The sequence below is a fragment of the Nymphalis io genome, chromosome 20 (genome assembly GCF_905147045.1).
Source record: "Nymphalis io chromosome 20, ilAglIoxx1.1, whole genome shotgun sequence".
In the NCBI taxonomy this organism is placed as follows: domain Eukaryota; kingdom Metazoa; phylum Arthropoda; class Insecta; order Lepidoptera; family Nymphalidae; genus Nymphalis; species Nymphalis io.
The window spans coordinates 6,102,617-6,124,844 of NC_065907.1; the positions used below are offsets into that span (position 1 = coordinate 6,102,617).

The following is a 22,228-nucleotide window of genomic DNA, read 5'->3' on the forward strand; positions in this document are numbered from 1 at the left end:
ATAAAAAAAAATTGTTCGTTAATGATTTTTATAGAACTACGGTTGACCCTCGACCTTTGTACGCTAAAAGATCTATTAACTTCCAAGCCGCGAAGGCCGTTGATAAGTTTACTAGACTATATAACAAGGTTAGGTTTTTGTTAGTGCACGAGGAGTATAAGACACTTACTTATATGAGTTTTCGTTTATTTTATTTTTTTAAATGAATAGCGCGGTGAATTAATTTTGAACCTATTGTAGTTCCTTTAGATCCTTTTGGACGATTGTGTGAGTAAAAGTATCTACAACGCTTCGCCAATCTAGTAATGTGTAACGCTTGACGATTCAAAAGTATTTGGATAATAAAATCTTAATTATGCATACCTACCCTTTTTCGGATCATAATGTTTTAAAGATGAAAGTATTATATATAGCGCTATCTATAATAGAAACGATTAATCTATTTTTTTATTCCTTAAATGTTATTCTTTTCTTTTTTTATGTAAAATAGATGTATAATTGTTTACAAAATTGATATTTAACCAGATCTTGTTTACACGTTAATGGTAGTAGGGTGTCAGGAACTATACTACACAGGGGTCGACAACACGTCCACAAATAGAACCGAACAGACGAGCCGTTATTAGCTTCGAAACTTCCAATTATAGTTTAACTAAAAACATGATGTTCCGCATTACGTAGATACTCGTACATAACAGGAAAGTTGATTGAAATATTTATAAATAAAATTCAATGTGTAATGAAATTTGTAAAAATTTTGATTATATTCACAGAGGTTTATTATTGAAGTCTATAATTCAAATCCTTCATAATTTTCGTTGCATAATTTCACTTTCTATTATCAATGAGAACTCTTTTTATTGAAATTATTGAAAGCCTAACAAATTGACTCGTGATCGCTGTCATGGTAGTGACATAACTATTATATCGTTGCATACCAATGCAAAACTGTGTACAGCTTCAAGTGATATTTAATAACAATTACGTAATGATGGATAAAACTAATTTAGTAGGCTAAGTAGATGTTATATAAAACGATTAAATACTATGGGACATGATGTTAAGTGTTCACCTTCAAACATTGACACCAATGTAAGAAGAAGAAGCAACTTCTTTCGATTTAGAACTTCTATGATTTTTTTGTGATTCACATTCAGATTTTACAACTTAAAGGTTTTTTAGTGAACAAATCATTTATCATGTTATACAGTTTGTGATTGCAAAATTGTTGTCAGTACATAATGCCAAGTATCATAACTTTTTAGTCATTTTACTTTAACCAAGTAAAGACTTCTGATAGTAATTAATGCGATAACTTCTTTTAATAAAAGTTAATCTCATGAATCCCTGAACTATGTATTGTGTAAAATGTAACTAGTATCGATGGGCACAAGGGCTCTTCAAAATATTGATAAAACAACGTCAGGTCGTACCTGTCCGGGTTATCACCGACTGAAAAATACTGTAAAAACGAACCCCTTTTCATGAATATCGTGCCATGTGTCAGTATTTTTGTGCGAGTATTTTATTTACTATTATGACGAAGTGTTCGATTGACAAAATGTATTCTAATGACAATTTTTTTGAAGTGAAACTTCTTAGGCAACGATCCACTCACGTCACGTTTAGGCATTCCGTTACCTGAGTGTGAAGAAAGATATGACATAGATAGAAAAAGAAAGAGAGCTATATGTTTAAGAAGTTGCACTTCTATCACAGGTAAGGTGCTGCACGCGCTTATTTTATTTTTATGATTGCCATACTATATTATATTTATATTCGGTAAGATCAGTAGTTATTTTTTTTAAATATTCGCTAAGATTTTTTTTCCATAATGATCCTATTCCTTTTCTAATCTGTAATTACATAATTTAAAAAACTAAGTTTATAGTGAAACTTTGTTTGTTTCCATATGTTTTGTCCTAATAATGTTAACTATCTTTTCTTTTTTTATGTATTAAAAGAATTTAAAGATTATAATTATATCATACGATTGGATTGTCACATCGCAAACATTTTTTAGTGTTACATTACAAGTTTTAGTGTGTCGTGAAAATGAAAAAGACTGATTCATTTATGTAGACAAGGTAACAATAAACTATTTGTTCGTTTTTCATTTCGTCAGTTATTTGCAATGGAGTCATCAAAGGGATTATAATGTCAATCAATGTTTGGTGACTTGTATGCCGTAGTGATAATGGTCTTTCTTGTAAATAGTTGGTCGTTATTATATTGTTTAGTATCGGGTTGGAAATTTGTTTCAACTAGCAATTTTAACTTTTAGGTTGCCAGCATTAAGAAGTGAGCAAATTCAGACAAATATTTCATTATTTATTTAATTATAAACCTAAGATTCATCTGTTCACTTCACTCTCAGAAATTTAACGGAAGATTGCGTGTTCAAATCCGGTCAAAATCACGGTATATTCATTTGCTTAATTCTAACCAATAATTCATCTCGTGTTCGATGTTAAGGAAAGTGTAAATCTACATAAATCTGACATCAACCCGCATAAGAGCAACCTGTGGAATAAGCTCCAAGCCTTCATCTCTAAAGAGGATGAGGCCTTGACCCGGCTATAAAACTTTGCAATCTTTTCGTATTTTATATAAGCACTTTGAGCTAGATAATATTGAAGTATAGCAGATCATTTTAAGAAGGTCACGCTATTTATTTCTAGCGACAGATATATAGACGTCTCTTCAAGTGCTATTTCTTGACGTAAAACAGACGCATACAAGTGTCACTGCTTTTGCAAACTATTTAAATGTTTAAATAGGTGAATAATATCCATTAGTGCACTCAAAAGACCTACTTACGATAATTGAGTCGATACTCGTGATCGGTGGAACGTTTGAACGCAGTTAACTGCTACCGTTTGGCAGACTTCTTGTCTGACGAGCTTGTGCTCGCTATTTCATTTGATTTGCGATTATATTAATATGAATGTAGATACAACGAAATCTCTTTATATATATATTTTTTATTTTGATTAACCTATAATGTTAAGTAACTTATGTTAAAAAATAGCGTATATCATTAATAGTTACAAAAATTATCAATTGGTTTTAATGTGAGAATGGAGACAATATGTTTTTATAGCAATAAATACTTCTCTGTTGTGTCTATTTTGAGCAAAAACATGAAAAAAGTTCAGAACGGTACGCGTTTTAATTTTTTATGTATTTAATTTACCTAAATATTAGAATATTTATCAGTAAATTAAAGTAAAGATACTTGGAGACGTTTTTGCGTATGAAGAACCATTAGTTAATGTGAAATAAGGACAACTGAAGCGCAATGAGGGCGCCTGACATCCCGCGGAAAGGCTTAATTGGATGTATTCGGAGACGCGAGTGTAAATGATGCGACGTTATTTGATGCCTTTGATAATACCGATTTCGGCGTACCGTTTAACTTAATATACTAATACTTAATTTTATAAAATACGAATGAATTTAATTTAATAAAGATTACACACAGCGATAAAAAATATATAAATTTTATCAAGTATATTTTGTAACAGCTATACATGATATCGTTATTAGAATTATGATAAAATTTGAACGACAGTCAGGCGTGAAACTAATGCTTTCTGAAACCACCAACCACCAAGACCATTTCCATTTCTTGGACCAAGACCAAGATTTTAGCTGCGATGACATGACTCTTTACGAAATGTCCTTTGACTGTGACTTCACCTTTATGCCTTTATGACTTGCAAAGTAACTAGATTTTCAAAGGAATCAACGAAAGCGATTTGTTGAAAATACAATACCGAGTTGTGCAACTTTTGACATAATGAATGTTTCTTCTTTGTGTACTCTATCAATGAAAAATAGGTCTTATATTTAGGTATTTAGGTAAGTGTAATATAATAAGAATAAAAGCTTTGTAGAGAATAAATCGACGGGTGAACCCCATTCAATTTATAAGCCGATCTCAATATTAAAAAACGAGGAAGAACAATAAACGCAACCCCTACGGCGCAGCACGCTTTAATTGGACATAACAGACGCACGCGACTCGAGCGCATTTATGCAGCAATGAGATTCTTTGAGATGCCGCCATCCGCGTCTATGATGACATGTTACAGAAATAGAGCGATGTCAGAGAGATGGTACAGATATTATTGTTAGTTTTGCGATTGTTCTGCTTTTAATAGGGTATGGAGTCAATGGCCCCAGTCCATTGAATCCTAGTGACGTGTATATTATATAGTTTCTGCAAGTTGCAATACTTATTGTTTTGTTTAGTATGGTATCTGTAGTTTTGGTTTGATTAACAGACTTTTAATGGGACTTATTTGTTATACGAATATTATAAAATATACAAGCATTAGTATCGTTCCTAAATGAATGCGACTCATAATGTAATGATTATCATAATTCAGTTAAATGTATGCATGCAATAAATAAATTTAACAGACGTCATCATCGTTCAGACGATTTGAAAGGTATAGAAGGCATTAGTAAATGCACTCGTGCGTATTCTGTGCAAGTATGTAAGTTATTTCTTCCAAGGAGACTATTGTTCATCTCGATCACGCATGCGAACGATGTATGAATATTCATTTTATCGACCGTTGATGATTGTGCTCTAAATATTTTCTTTTCCGTACTGTATTTACTCAAGTTTGCATTATCATTCTACGTTTAATGTAATTTGCAAAACACAGGTAGTTTTGCGAATTCAGAAACCACTGCCACTTGCCACTTTATAAACGGTCATGTTTGTGTTTACAATTGCGTAGACAACTTTTGACTAATTTTGCGTCTGATGTAAAATATTATTCTAAGAATATCTTTCTACATTTATTTAATCTTTATTATGTTTTATTTTATACATACATAATAATATAACCAAATGTATATCCTCTCTCTGATCACAAAATTTTGATTACAATTACAAATTAAATTTATACAGTATAATTTGAAATCTAAATATAGAATCGAGCCACAGGGCTCATCTTAAATGATTAAACTTTGACATTTCAAAATATACACAGCTTAGTTATAGGGAAAATGATAATAAGCTTATATATTTTATCTATAACTCGCTACTATATTTGCTTAAGTTATAAAATTTGCCATGTAAAAGATTTCGTAGCCGATCACAAAAATATTCATATCACACTTTTCTGTTAAGAATGGGAGCATCGATCGATTGTCGGCTTCCGTTTGATCGAATTATTATCAAACGCTCGATTCGTTCCGCGTTCGGAACTTGTTCTAAGGGCGTAAACAGACTGCAGAATATCTACGATTTTTTTATAATATACTCTTTTATACCTGAGTATGACATGATGTCCTTTACATTTTGAATGTTAGAACAAAAGGCTTATTGAATTGTAATATGACAGTTGTCATAAAAGGCTCCATAGAACAATCGACTCTATATAACCTTACAGAAAAACGAGTCATCGATTATGATAATAATACTATTCGTATAACAGATATTACAAATAAAATGAAGATTTTTAATAATAATAGGTAGCATTTGGTTTTACGGAATATACTAAAAATGCTACTAAAAATATTATTTATTCCTTTACAAAAATTGTATTTTTCACTCTTTATTATGTATACATATAGTAACAATACATACTTATTGGATACATGCTTTATTGAACTTGTTACCTACGTTGTAAGAATTACGAGATGCTATTTCTCAAATCCGATTGACTTCTCAGACTTTAAATAATAAGTGATGCATTTTAAACGTGATGAGACAAACCTTTTGAAATCGTTTGTCGTGTCTCGCTATCGAGTTATATTAAAATCATCTCAGAATATAATCGTAAGCTATAATTAATAACATTATATGTTTATAAATAAATATGAATGAAATATGTTTGTATGTACTTGGAATTATTTAACACCTTTTGTTTTACTGTTAATTTGCGCAAGCTTAACTGTTCGTATTTTCATCGTTTTTGCTTGATGATATTTAGAGCGCGACCGGTCCAGTACCGTTTCTCGTTGCTTGTCGTCCAAGCGACCGGAACAGACTAATGAGTTCATTTTAAGCCTCGTTTGTATGATAACTCGATAAGCATCTATCGAAGCGTAAAACGCCTACAGACATTTTGTGATACCTTAAACTCGATGTCATTAAATTGATGATAAACGGCTGACGCTTCGATGCGATATTCTCGTGTTAGCTTATGAACCTGAAAACCTATGAAAGCTAATATTATTGTATGGATATAATAAAATATATATGTTTGTGAAAGATTCAATTCAATTCAGATTCTTATAGTAAAATTAATTTAGCTTATTAACTGTTCACTAATGAAATGTCTTTGTTCTGTTTCAGGTATGTATTGCGGAGTTATATAGAAGTAAAAAAGGAAACGCAGTTTGGTATGTTTAGATATTAACAGGCTAGATCTATTTCGTTGCAGATGTCAACAAAATGTAATTGGGTTTCTTTATAGCCATATATTTTGACGTGACGCCTTAAGTGTGAATTATTTTAGCAATTAATGCCAAATGCAATCCAATACTTGTGTACTACTCTAAATGTAAGAGTTAATTTATTAAATATTCTAAATTATATTGTTTATTCTTACATACTTTTATTCGCTGTTTTTGTTAATACTATTCGATTTTAATGAAATTATTGTTAACTTGAAATAACATTAAAGCAACAGTAGGTCGATCTTTATTCCTAAAATAGAAATGTTGAATTCATTAATATTTAATGAGATGAATATATTCCACCATAATTACTGTTAAGATCTAAATCCTTCTATTGTAGGCCTTCCTTGAATAATTTACTATAGTTAAACTTGTATGTGGGTGTTATTGTACCATTTATTTAACTATATTCGGAAATTAGCTTACAATATATTCAGATATTGAGCAATAGTATTTGTATTCAAATAAAATATATATAAATATATATATATATATATATATATATCATTATTCACTTATATATATATATATATATATATATATATATATATATAAGTGAAATACCTTATCACGAGATCTAAACTATGCGCTCGAATGATTTGAAATTTGTCACAAGCACAGTTTGTTAGGCCAATTTCGAAATATAATTATATATAGAGGTATCTCACATGTAAAAATTTAATGCTTGTTTTTGTTCGTGTTATATGAACGCACCATTATTCTGGCTGGATTTGACTGGTTGAATCAATTGTAGTTGTTGTTTGCACTTGCGCGTGTAGCTGAAACCAGTTCAGGTATGAACCTCGGGGCATGCCACACTATCTAGACACTGGCCCATAGGTTTGTGCATAGCACCAACAACACGCAATAAAAGGAGCCGCACGAATAGTATCAAATATTTTTTTGCAAAATAACTTAAAGAGGCATTGCAACAAATGCTTATATATTATAAAGTTGATATTTCACTGTCAAAACTCATTTTTAAACCGTAACTTCACACTAATGAACTCTTGGTTAAAGCACTTGAGTTTAATTAAAAAATGTGGAATGTGAAAATCTATTTACTCTAAATACCTACATTACATATAATTTTGAGCACGATCGTGTCGTTGACATACTGCCTTTGCTAATTTAATTTACTTATGCACTGATCGCGGAAGGGCTTCATTCGTTACACCTATTTTCCTATATATTAGTATGCTAGTGGAGACAAATGCAAGCACATGTATAAATTTGACCTGACTTTGCATTTTAAGCCAGTAATCCGTAACAGCCCGTGAATGTCCCACTGCTGGGCTAAAGGCCTCCTCTCCCTTTTTTGAGGAGAAGGTTTGGAGCTTATTCCACCACGCTGCTCCAGTGCAGTAAACATTATTTGAGATATACATATACAGTCCTGATAAACGTACAGTGTTAAGTTACTTTTATACTGTCTAATGTTTGTGAGTGAAGTTTATTTCACCACGCCGTTCCAAGGCGCCATCAAAATGTAACAGATTTTGATCACACCCATAGAGGATAACGTTTAAAGACCTTAGAATGTTTTCCTTCACCAAGGAGTACGAGTTGAATTATAAATATAAATGTAAGCACATTAAAGTCAGTGATGCTCACCCAGCCTTTTCATCTTCAATTATGATTGCGTTTTTGGCCCCTTGATCATTTTGTCTTTGAAAATTCTTTGAACAATAAACGCCATATTGTATTCTTGTTAAAGCTCCTGATGACATGACTATTTTAAGCTTCGTATAATAATAAACAGCATTTTCTTCGTTTCCTTTAATTTAAAAAACAAATTGTCAACATTCATATTTTAAGCGATGTTTTCGTAAATTCTATTTTTTTTTTCAATGCCTGCTGTATATTTCTCCTTTACTTTTGTATCTGTATTTAACGATTGCAACTACAACTAATGCTGCTTGGTGTATTTAATCCTTCAATTTGTAGATAATTTAGCCACTTGTCGACTAGCCATTCCCACGTACAGCCGCAACATTCTAATCACTAAAGCCAAAGGTGCCTAGGTACTAACCAACGTTACGTAAAGTAGGGTGGCCACGTCTTCTTCGAAATAGTATATTTGTTTATCGTTCATATTATAAGTTGAATGACAATTTTTCTGCGCAGTTTCTTATAGAAAAACAATAACTATATATAATATAGTTCTTTATTTATTTACTTTTAAATTTCAAATAATATTGCTATAGCTTGAATATTAACCGTCTTTTCCAATAATAATATTTAATGCATGCTTAATAATCTAAAAAATATCACGAAGTAACGGATGGGATTAAAGTTTTCAGCAGCGCAAGATCGGGCAACGTGGAAATCCTTGGGGGAGGCCTTTGTCCAGCAGTGGACGTCTTTCGGCTGATGAAGTATTTTCAATCCATAATGACAGAAAGAGTAAAAACAATTTTTAACCAAACATCCGCTAAGCATTGTCTATAAGTAAGGCAGTTAGACATTAACAGGCTGTTTCTTGAGTACTATTATTTCGATATAGGATTTATCCAAAATAATCTCGATTTATGGTAAGTTTAGCGAAGGGACGTGTAACTGCAAGAATTATTACTGGTAGTATTGAATTACCTCGCTATGCCTTGCATTGATTGTAGAAGTTCTCACACATAGCTAATCTTCTCTAAATATAATAATGTTTCTATTAGATTAAGACGTATTGACTGTTATTTGTATACATTAAAATTTTGTAGAATACGACGGCCTATTTATAGTAACAACGATAAACATTAAATCTGCCTCGTTGGTCTAGTGGCTTGATGTAAGGCCGCAGACCCCGAGGTCCTGGGTTCAATTCCCAGGTTAGGCCAATAAAAAGTTATTGGGTTTTTCTGTCAGAAACTTCTCAGTAGCAGCCCGGATTCTGGAAGTTAGAAGTGTTCACTCCCGTTCCTCAGAAAGCACGTAAAGTCGTTGGTCCTGCGCCTGAAATCTTTCCAGTCGTGTGGGATTGCCGTTCCATCGGATTATGAGAATTAGGGAATAGAGAGTGCACCTGTGTTTGCGCACACACTTGTGCACAAGTTTTAAGAAGGATAAAATTCGGAATTCTGCATGTTTTGGCTGAAAATCTTCCACTTCTGTATGGTTTGGCAACGAGTACATTAAATTCATTCATGTTCACAATAACGTGTAAAAATCTCGTGGTAAAACCCATAAGCGGCCTATAATATACTTAAATGATTTTTGAGTATCACAATCTCATAGTTACACAAGTAAGTAGCTATTCTAAAGCGGATGTAAATAAGATAATATTATAGTCTTCGCCTTTCTACTTAGTTATCGCGTTGACAGTCAACGAGTGGGCATTCGTTTTTTTTTATATAATTTTTAAGCCTCGCTTTTTTTTATTCGCTTGTCATACAAGCGAACGAGCGATTAAATTAATTGTCTGTTAACGGAACAACTATATCAATTAGTGTCGTAATCGATACGACGGATAAAAACGAAATTGATTCGATTTGTAATCGAAAGGTCTCTCGATAGATGTTTAGTGTATTTACATACTCAATATATTATCATTATTTACTTTTTGTGAAGAGATAAATATGTAGTGAAAATTATGCATATATATTTTGGTAATAAAATTTTATAATGACAGAAGTAGCGGAAATAATTAATTTGAATTTGAAAGTAATTACTTTTTCCAAAGTATTTGAAATGTTATGAATGAATATAACCCTATTTTTTTAATTAGTGATAATAACACAGATGTTATGCTAATGAGATATATTTAATTAAATATATGTGGCATGCTTTCTGAATTGTTTAGTTCGTGCATTACATAAATGTAACTTTTGTATTTATTAAGGGCATTTAGAAGCTCTTCGACTACATCGTCCATTATTTGCTACATAGTATATTGTCTCTTGTCAGTTTGGCCGTAAACTCCGATGAGTCAACGGCCTACGCGATCGTTTACTGAACGTTTTGCCAATATCGTTCTAAGTTTACTTTAAATTACCTTAATTGCTCATACCGAGTTTGTTTTTTATTTTACTAACAAATCATATGCGATCTCTATCATATACACAGATAAAATTACACTTCCATCACTAGTAAGAATTACTATCTTTTTTATATTGAAATAATATATTTTCGGAGTGAAATCGGTTAAAATTGCTCATACTATAAAATTTAAGCCACCCACGTGTTATACATAGTTTACCAAAATTGCTGACAAACTCAGTCTGGTTGGTGCTGGCCGACCGCCAGTTCAACTTTATTGATTCAAGCAAGCAACTAATAATAACTAAATATTGTTACGTGAATCTATTCTATACATTTGCTTATGAATTTATGAGAAATACGGAACTGAAAAGCATCAATTAGACGAGTTCGTGTACGCCTATGCTCTTATAAATTTTATTATCTGTGCCGTGCGCGAAATCACGATCTTATCTACAATTCAACAATAATTCGCGGATGGATATCGATTTCTCTCCGATCGCGATCTAACGTCAGAGGAACGAAACGCTTTGATCGATACGAGATTTTATCGATTCTGACGCAGACTTGTTTATTCAAAGTTTATAATACTACATATTTTATACGAACGCAAAGCTTCAATCGCCTATATTGTTATACATTGCTTATTTGCTATGAAACTTCGGGCTTAATGGACTTTATTAATATTCAGTGTATAATATATATTGATTTTTTTAACGTTACGCAGTAGGGGAAGGTCGTAGACGCTTGCCAGACGGGCGCTGAGGGTAATGACCGCATTTCGTTTCTAAAGTAGAACTACAAATGACTAAAGGTCGATAGAGGAATTGTTATTCCTTGTCAAGTTGTCCAAATCGATGTTCTTATAGCCTAGATCGTATTTGTTGAATACGTTATTAGTTAAATGTATGTTAAAGTTAATTAATGCTCCGATTCGTCTAGCATTATTCGTATGTTAACCCTAGTATTCATTAAAAACTTCGACCTTATGTCAACAAGACCTTTTTAAGATGCTCGATGCTCGATGAAGTCAATAAAAAAGCGTTACTGTTCATTATTTTAATAACTAAAAATTTAAATGTACGCACAAATGTACCTATTAAATTGTACATATAAAAATATTCTTACTTAAAAGACTATATTTAGTTTGACTACTAAAGAAGGTAAAAATTAAAATGCCTAATAAATAAATAATAACATAATATTTTAAAAACAAACCTTCACGAAGTATGGACATTATTCATAAGCACGTTTTTATCTCACGTTTTAAAGATCTTTACTTCGTGACCTCGTTAGTCGGAGAAAATCCTAATGCATTTTAAAAGCCAGAGTTTAAAGGTTTTTTTTTCTAAAGAAACTTTGGTTATAACACAAACAAGTGTGTAAAGAAAACTACCCATTCAGTATATACTTCTATTTTATTTATAGGCATATTTTTCTTTAATGCATAATTATTTTAAACGTGAATGTTAGTTCTAATTCAAGTTCTCATACAAGTCACTAAATGACGTTAATTAGGTTGAAAAGTAGGGTTACTACTCACTCTATATAAAGTTAAATACATTTTATTAAATTTTATAGAAGTAACGAACTGCTTTATATGTAAATGCGTCATTTATTTATTTTATAATAATAACAAAGCGAAAAGCATTTACCAATAAATATTAGAAAAGTTTAAGTAAGTTTTAGTTTATAGGTCAAAAGTAGACAGCCCTATAGGAACGGCTCATAAATGAAAAGAATGTGTACACGAACAAGGAATGCCTTGTAAATATTATAATGGCATGCTTTAACTCAATCACTCACAAAATACGGCTTTCAAAATTCGTAGTGGATTTTATTATATACATATTTTATGTATTAGGCGTTTGGTAATGGTTGAGCAGTAAAAGTTAATCGAATAGCCTTTTAAGAAAATCCTGTCGCTGGTATTCGACAGGATTTTCTTTGTAAGTAACAGCCTGTAAATGCAGGTTTCCTTACGATGTTTTCCTTCACTGAAAAGCACGAGATGAGATGATTTTCTTTGATTTGATATTAATATGAAAGGTTGAAATATCAGTCGATACCTATTCTGATATCTGTATTGAATCGAAGAGCGTTAAAACATTATTATATTTTAGTACTTATTTTATTTAGTATGAATAGTAATGAAATGTCAAATATGCTTAGTGTTAAAATGAAGAAAAAATACCTTTCATGACTGAGAAATAATAACATAACCTTGACGTTTACTAATGACTACAAACCGGTCGTTTCCAGAACGAAAAGTCACTTTGAAAGTTAAGTTAAGTTTGTAACTTTGGTAAAAAAATCGTTAGTGACATATGGTAAAAACTAAATTTCTTAGAATCATAATTGGACGAAAATACTAAAATAAAGATACATATCAGTATGTAAATAAAAAATAAACATAATATAATTACCTAATATATATATTTATATATAGACACAGAATAGAATTCAATAGAATATGTTTTTTTTAATTATGGCAGAACTTCTACCACTTGGCGACCATTAGTTATGATTACAATATTGTATCTACTCTACTACGTCCAGACTAGAAAAATATTAATGAAAGTATATTCATCAAGATAAATAGAAAAAAGTTATGATGAAATGCGTTGCAATCAGCGATTGTATTTCTGTAGTCACGGAACGACAACTTAATGATACACTAAAAAGCAATGTCGAGAAATTTTCGGATCATACTAATTATATACGTATGTCGTATTTAAAGCTTTCTACACACTTACCGACATATTCTAACATTATATATACGAATAAAAATATACAAAAGGTACTTTGTATATTTCAAATATCCAATTTAAAGGAAAAATACATACATATTTATTTAAGCATTATTAACATATCAATTAAAAAAAAGATTTGATATGTAGGGTATAAAAAAAAGTTAAGTCCCATCTTGACTAATAAAATTAACCTTTATTATTATTCTTTTTTAACCATTAAAATGTCGTTATTTGCAATTAAAATTATATCTCCTGCACGAAAATCCAAGGAAGACTAACTACACGCTTTTTTAATCTATAAAGTAAAAGTAAAGTAACAGCCTGTAAATGTCCCACTGCTGGGCTAAGGCCTCCTCTCCCTATTTGAGGAGAAGGTTTGGAGCTTATTCCACCACGCTGCTCCAATGCGGGTTGGTGGAATACACATGTGGCAGAATTTCGATGAAATTAGACACATGCAGGTTTCCTCACGATGTTTTCCTTCACCGAAAAGCACGAGATGAATTATAAACAGAAAATTTTATAGAAGTAACGAATGTTTTAATCTATAACATTTTATAATTTTCATATTTTGTCGACGTAAATATGCTTTTTTTCATAAGTAGACGAAACTTTTATATATGTGGGTGTAAAAATAGTCCGTGCATGACGAAACGCGACTACGATTCAACGCCTTACGCGTAATTTCATCCAATTTGTTTTTTGTTTTATCTCACTAGCGCCGGCGTTGTTGGAGTCTTTCCTCACATTCAAAAGTTGAGGAGAGATTGTTCAATTATAAAATGACTATTATCATTTCCGTGTCGATTTCTAATTTTCCGGCTAAATAAAGGTGGAGCCATATACAATACTTTGGACACTTTCTTTTATAAAAAATGTGATGAGTGAATGCAATCATAGAATGTATAGTGTAATAGTAATGACTTTTGTAGCTTGATCGATTTATTTATTTGGATCTTCAACAGATGTACTATATATATATATATATATATATATATATATATATATATATATATATATCAAACACATGCCTTGCATCTACTTAACTTCGGTTCGGAAACGGAAATTTAATTAATTATAAAAATAATTCATTATCATTTACAACGAATTCGTGCCAATTAATAATTACGCATTCACCTCGTAATACCTCGTGTTTATGGGATCGGGTAAATGTGACCCAAGGCCTTAAGTGTATATAGTTCTTGAAGAGTCAAGGTAGCTGAAACTAAATAGATATGTATTACGATGTTCCCAGCCACAATAAAAGTGTTTAAAATTAGCTTAAAGTTAATTTAACAATAAGTATACCTAAAGATGACAACAATTTTTTTATGGTATTGTAACAAAATCTCTTTTGAAATCAATATTGCATCCTAAATAATAATGTGATGGACATTATATTCATCATTAAATACTGGCTGAATTTTTGTAAGGTAGCAGAAAAACATTAAAAAAAGAAGACCTTCAAAATCAATTTATCGATGCCTAATTGACTAGATCCGAGTAAGCACATTACATGACCGCGTTTCGCTCGTCGAATCGCCGATGTAAATTGACTTGTTTATTATTTACGATTCACGTTCCCACAACCTTTGCTGTACAGACAGCAAAATAACCTGCGACTTATTTCATTTTAGATTATTGTTTCGTAAATAATTAATATTCGACAAAATAACACATTAATGTTAATTTCCGTGATTATTTCCATACATTGATTTTCATTCACATTATAATGAATATGAATGAAATTTTAATTAATGCTATATTAAAGGAAAATAAAAATCCAGTGTTTCATTAGATTGCCATTTTTCACTTATTCCTAGACGCCTTTTTATTGTTTTTTATTTTTTATTTAATTGTAGTTTTTGACCAACAGATATGTGACGTATTTTAATTCAAAGTAATATTGTTGTGCTAACGCTATTCGTTTTGTTAGCTATGCAATTGGATTATTGTAATGAAATACATTTGCATAACAAAACAAATGTGTAAAGAAATTTCTTGTTAGAATAGATTATCTTGTAACACCTAATTCTAAATTGTAAATGTTATAATCAGTGTCATGTTTTGATAAACTTATTTAAATTTCACGAGAACATGACATGAGCTTTTTAGTATTTATTATATTTGTTACGAGTCGATAAGTAAGCGAAATGACGTCCAAAAAGTATTCTTTTACTTAATAAATATCGTGTTTTACAAGAACATTCACGCTTGTCACATCAATAGTCTAAATTTAAAGAGGGTAAAACTACGAAACGCGGATACTTTTTAATAAAAATTATAAAACCATCTCCAAAACGCGCTGCATTTACTGGTGTAAGTTTTATGTAAATTGACTTAGCAGTTATTTTCAGCTAGACCTTTAAAAAACTCTTCATTTATTAGTACATATAAGTGTTTTAAATCGTGAAACTTCGTGAAAGTTTGTAATCTTTGCTCTCTTTATCTTAATGTATCGCCTTTCGTTCGAAAACTAAAAGCAATTTCTCCTGTCGTTCCACATATGATAAAGTTACGCGGTCTCTCATTACCATGGATATCATTACTGTGCTGGTAACAGCAGGTTGTAATAGAATTTTATGAAAATGAAGCCCTTTTACTAATATTATAAGGCGTTAGGAATGTTTGTCGTATTTTACCGTACAGTTATGAATCATGAATAGTTACATGTTACATTTTTATTGTTAAATATTTGGTAAGGGGTAACAAATAAAGACTATAAACATTTTGTTTAATATAAATCAAATCAAATAAGTTATGTATACAATTCTTGACATTGCTTTTTTAAGGACTTAAATATTTATAAAATCATATTTAAAAACAGGGATTGAGTTGGGTAGTATAATGAGACAGGAAATCCCGAAGAAGTGAGGCTTCAACAGTAAAGTAATTTGTGGGGAAAGGTGAGGATTGGTAAGAATTCGACAATCATTCGATTGAAAACGCCGCTTTTTGAGATAGAGTGATTGAATTTTGTAAAGAAAGGGGAAAATGTGAGCATTATTATGAGAGTAAGAAGACAAATAGGAAACCACTGATAATATCATCACGACTTGAAATTGATGACACAAAGTTATTCACGTAATAATAATATATGAATAAGCAATCTGCCTTTGTAACATATAAATATGAATAATGTAACTAACGAAAGCTATTTACTGTTGCAACATTAATATTTTCTCTTACTCGTTTATTTTCGTATCCTCTTCGATTGGATTACGATGAGTAATTATAAAGTGATGTATAGCATTCGAGCTGAAAATTATGTACACTAATGATAATAAATTTTATATACTATCATATAAATCTTTAGACGATGTTACGTTAAATGCCTGCCATACATTCGTAGTGAATCGCTGAACATGCGACGTTATCTTCGTCGTCATCGGTGAAAAACATTTACAGTGTACTATTGACGTGATAATTACTCATAAATTCCTATTTTAATGTTAATTCACGTTGCCTCGATTGATCTACCGATTGGCGAAATGTTGGTTTTAATACCTATGTACGTTGTTCCGATTTGTAATGATTTTCTTTTATTATTAGAAATATAAGTCCATTAAATAAACTTATTGAAATATTAATAATATATACTACCTACATTGAGATGTAATGATAAGATATTTTTCTTTTATTAATGTAACAATAATGTAGGATTTATTAATGACATTCAAAATATTGATGAAAACTAATCGTCTTCCGGCTTTTATTTTATGTTTATGAATTGTTTTTGACAGATGTCTATTTTAGTAACTCTCGGCGCTATCTTAATTCATCGCGTGTGGCGTATACACTACTGCGGCCGATATTTGTATTACAAAACCATGATATTTGCTCTCACACGCTTTCTTACTACGAATAATTATAGGACTGGCCCTAGCAATTTTAAAATGTACAGTTATTAAGGTTTATGTAGTGTAACGTAATTATCTATGCAACAGTTTTTTCGTATCCGCTCAGTTTCACTATTTATATAATCATGTTTAATATGTTTACAAGTAAATTAGTAACAATGTGATTGTTTAAGAGATAAATATTTATTTTTTTTATATATGCCATATTTTTTTACTTTTATTTAAAAATCTTTGAAACTGGTAAATATTTATATAATGACAACGTTCTTTTAATATATATTATTGTATTATCTATTTAATATGCTTTAATGTCCTTCAGACCGATTTCGGTCACGGCGGCCAATCTCAAGAGAGATTAGGCAACTCTACGCAGGAGATATTATAGTGCGCAAGTGTGTGCGCAAACACAAGTGCACTCTCCATTCCCTAACTCTCATAATCTGATGGGACGGCAATCCGACACGACCGGAAAGAGTTCAGGCGCAGGACCAACGGCTTTACGTGCTTTCCGAGACAAGGGAGTGTACAGACACTTCCAGACTCCGGGCTGCTACTGAGAATTTTCTGACAGAAAAACCTAATAACTTTTTTTATTGGCCCAACCTGGGAATTGAACCCAGGACCTCCGGGTTTGCGGCCTTACATCAAGCCACTATGGTCTAGTGTACGAGGCAGTCGATATGCTTTAAATCTTGAATCAAACAAGAATTGTATTTTAGGTCTTTTAATGTTATCATCATAGTTGCATTTGGTTGATTTTTCAATCGGATGCTATTACATCAATCTTCGAAGCGTGGATATTGCGCGGTTAGTGTGATGACGTATAATTTACGCGATGCACTCTCAGCCACCGCACGCGCGAAATGGTTTTTCATATGATTGGTTCTTACCGCAACTTCAGAATTACTTTCTATTAAAATTATAATATTTTCCTGTGACAAAAAAATAAAAGATTTATATGTAACTTGTAAGTGACAGCCCGTAAATGTCCCACTGGGCTAAGGTCCTTACTCCTTTAGAGGAGAAGGTTTAGAGCTTATTCAGCACGCTGTTCCAATGCGTTTTTGTCCATATACATATTTTTTTAAACACTGCAGGATACGATCGAGTATGATATGAACAGTGATAATATATTGAGTATGATAATACTCGCTTACCCAGTTTGAATCCGCAATCTTCGGATAAGAATCACGTGCTCTGACCACTGGGCCATCTTGGTTACTTTGTAACTTGAATTTAAAATTGTTCAATACATTAACGTACCTATTGTAGGATCAGGCGATTGTAATTTCCTGAGGCGGTAAACTAACGCGTGGGTATTGTATAAGGCTCGGTAAATACATTACGTATGTTGTATGCAAGTACACAACCCTCTGTGTCGACGGTGAATTGGCCTTTATTTATTGTACCGAGGCAGGGGGCACTCAATAGCACGCCTACGTAGACAGCAACCATCGTGCCGAGCTTAAATTAAATGTCGGATAATTTCACTCATAAATTGATATTTTATAGGTATCTCCTTGTTGATAGTGTCTGAAACATAGTTAATAGTTCTGATATCAAATACATTGTAATATTAAAGTTATTTCAAGAGTACAACACCTGAACAGATTTCTTTAAAATTTATTTTCGTTGTATATTGATATAGTTTGTACACAATGCGACGTGTAAATTATATTAAATACGCTTGTAAATAGTGCAAGTAGCTTGTTTGAGCTGTCACTGAAGGCAGTGGTGCATAGCGTCGGACCGGAAGCCGCAGTGCTGCGGTATTGATTCTGCTAGTTGACTTCACAGCGATCCGGTTGCTAGTTGGCTCGCTGACTGACTGTTACTTTGTACATCACTTAGTTGACAAGTTGACATCTTCTTTACTTGAACTAATTCTAAATACAATAATCATTTCATTTAATTTAGTGGTCGTTCGTTAAATGCAATTGAAACAACATAGTAATTTTAATAATGATGATATTTACTAAGCATAGAAATTAACTGCGGACTTTGTATAATACAAATAATGCAATAGGTACATAGTTACATGAACATGTTTTAATAATATATCGACTTGAATCAAAATAGCTAGGTCACTCAATAGTAAATAATCATCATTTACTGGTGGTAGAGCTTTGTGCAAGCTAGTCTGGGTAGGTACCACCCACTCATCAAATATTCTACCGTAAAACAGCAGTACTTGGTATTGTTGTGTGCCGGTTCGAAGGGTGAGTGAGTCAGTGTAATTACAGGCACAAGGGACATAACATCTTAGTTCCCAAGGTTGGTGGTGCATTGGTGATGTGATCGCATGGGCGTTAGTGACCACTTACCATCAGGTGGCCCATATGCTCGTCTGCCTTCCTAAAATCTATAATTCATATTTAAAAATGAAAATTGTGTTTTTTGTTTCATAACAACCATGTTTAAATTATTGGTCTATTCCGTTTTAAAATTCGACTAAGATTATCGTCTAAGTCTTAACCTCAAACCGAATCGCTTACAAGCTACGTATTTGCGGTGCTCTGCTATCTAGCGATCAAGTAGCTCCCATTAAATAGGCGTCTAGATTTATAATCGACTGTTTTCTGTTCACGGAGAGCTTATTAGTTGCACCCACACCGCATCGATGTTACTTGCTTACTTGTAATGATCTATTCTAGAAAATTGCTTTTACGACGCTTACCTTTTAAATTATCTTCTTGTCCTCTGTAATGAGTTTACCACCTCCACTGAGGATGGAGGAAAAAATTAAAATTTATCTTTGTTTTTAGAAGTTATAATTAAATTAGCTTCACTTGTTACTTGAAAGTATTCTAGTGTGTAAACAAATATAGAAAGTCGATTATAACATGTTCTATCGATTTAAATTTTGAATTTGAAAATAGTTCGCTGATCGGATGATAGATCTACAAATTGGATAGTGGAAATATTGAATTGCAAGTAAATCTGTGCAATGTTTGGGACTGGTGGTAGGGTTTTGTGCAAGCTCTTAAGGGTAGGTACCACCCATTCATCAGATATTCTACCGCAAAAACAGCAGTACTTGTTATTGTTGTGTTCCGGCTTGAAGGATGAGTGAGCCAGTACCATCAGATGGCCCATATGCTCGTCCGCCTACCTATTCTATAAAAAAACAATTAGTTTTTGAGATGTACATGTGTGTCTATGTATGTAATTAGTCATATGACTTGATCTATGCTGTAATCAGTGTAACCTTACAAATTAATTACAAAAAAAAAACTTGTTATAAAGAAATTATAAAAATATAAGTGTCTGTACCTATTACAATATATCGATTGGTATTTTTTTGTAAATAATGTCAATGAACTGTATACTGTATTATGTAGGGGAACATGAACTTCTATGGGTTTCTAACTGGAACTGACCGATTCATTTGTAATATTTATTGACTATGAACGTTCCCCCTACGGAAGTAAGTTCATGCATATGAACCGGTAATGGCTTTGCGTGTCCACTGTCCAGTCAGGTGTGGGGTGCCAATATCGTATTTTTCTATTAATTTTCATAGTATAAAATTTCAGTAATTAGATCTTTGTTTGGGGAGGGCGGGACATCAACAATTTCATTTTAGGGGCCCAATTTACTTAATGCAATGAATCGTACCTTCCATATGTAACTATACCTACTTTTTACGATTGTTTATATAGCAATAGAATTTTTGTGTTATTTATATTAAATATATTATTTCTTTGCAGAGTTCCAAATGCTCCCAAGAGCTGCATCGGCGAGATCTTCAGCGCCGATGGCACAGACGGTGGCAGTCCCGTGAAAAACGGTTCAAACCGCTCGCGCCACGTTAGGGACACGCCCACCCGTCCGAGAGACACACACTCAAGGCTTTTTGGACAAGTAATTAAACATTTCTCTTAAGCGATTTTATTTAATATGATGTTCGCATATTACAGCAACTCATACATTAATCATGATAGCCGAACTTAAGTAAATAAAAATTAAAATTCTGTTATGTATTGTTCAATAATAATAACAAGTGATTTAGTAATCATTTGTCAGAGGTCATTGTTACTTTGAAAACATTTCTTGTAAAAACTTTGTAGGTGTTATATAAAAGTCGGAATTGTACTGATTTCAGGCAGCCAACAACTCAGGAAACGCGCCAATGATAACTGATACAATTCGGAGCCACATCCAGTTCGGTGATAGCGAAATGAATGGCAGTCCCGCGCATTCGCCCAAGATCAACGGTAGCGCGAACTCCACGCCCAGCCGAGGTGAGACGGACCTCGCCGATCACTGTGAGTCGATCAAGATGTAGGCACGCCAGCACGTATCGCATCGCTATGCTGGGAATAACGAATGTGGAATAGAATAAAATGCACTATGAATAACGCTAACGTTTATAAATAATATTTTTTACCGATCAAGTGTCTTTGAACGGAGCTAAAGGCGATTCTTTAATAGTAGGTTTACAGTTGTTTTTTTAAAGCATAAACAATGCATATTAACAATTAATATATTACATTCGCATCTCTGTATATTTATAATAAAGATCCATTTTGAACTGGATAATGTGAACGACACATCACGACCTGTAGTTAGAATCGTAGAGCTATTTAATCGTGCCTTGTTGTAAATAAACACTAATAAGAGCACGCATTGTATTTACATGAACCCATATATAAATATAATATTGTAAAATGAAAGTAAATATATCTATTTATATTATGGTATAAATATACGTTAATGGTCAATTAATAAATTTTTTCATGAATATTAGAATTCCATTCCACTTTCGGAAAGTTCGTACTCATCACAGAGCATGCACTAGGTCTTGCTTAAAAACATTGACCCTGTGTCTATTGTATGGTTTTACGGCTATATAATGGTCAGTTCACCTTTAATAGCACCTACGCACTATAAAAGATTTCAGGGCTTCTTAACGTCATTACATATAAATATACAATCCGATATTATATGAATTGTAACAAAATTTCACGTCCTATTCATAAACACCGTAAGTTTTAATATATTAAAAAATAGCTTAGCTCACATTTAAGCATTTCCAATTCATCCTTAAACAATAACTGCAATTGTTTCATAGGTCTGTGATGGATGCAATTGCAACACTAACTTATTAATTTATTATAACGTTTCAGGTATATAAGGTTTAAAATTAATATAAAGTAGAAAAGAAAATATGAACTTTCTTACTACGTCACCTAAATTATGTGTAGCTATTAAGTAAACCTA

General features: G+C 32.1%; 1 protein-coding gene across 6 annotated transcripts in view; it reads left to right on the forward strand.

Annotated features, from left to right (window-relative positions):
• LOC126776410 (microtubule-associated protein Jupiter) overlaps positions 1 to 22,228 on the forward strand; it is a 113,159-nt gene that overhangs the window by 87,588 nt on the left and 3,343 nt on the right. For 5 of the 6 annotated variants that reach the window (XM_050498914.1, XM_050498911.1, XM_050498912.1 and 2 more), the window contains 2 exons: positions 20,716 to 20,869; positions 21,111 to 21,249. In XM_050498914.1, coding sequence (XP_050354871.1) covers positions 20,716 to 20,869; positions 21,111 to 21,249 — 293 coding nt within the window. Of the gene's footprint in view, positions 1 to 20,715; positions 20,870 to 21,110; positions 21,274 to 22,228 lie in introns of all 6 variants that reach the window. The other variant, XM_050498917.1, reaches the window with a different exon arrangement.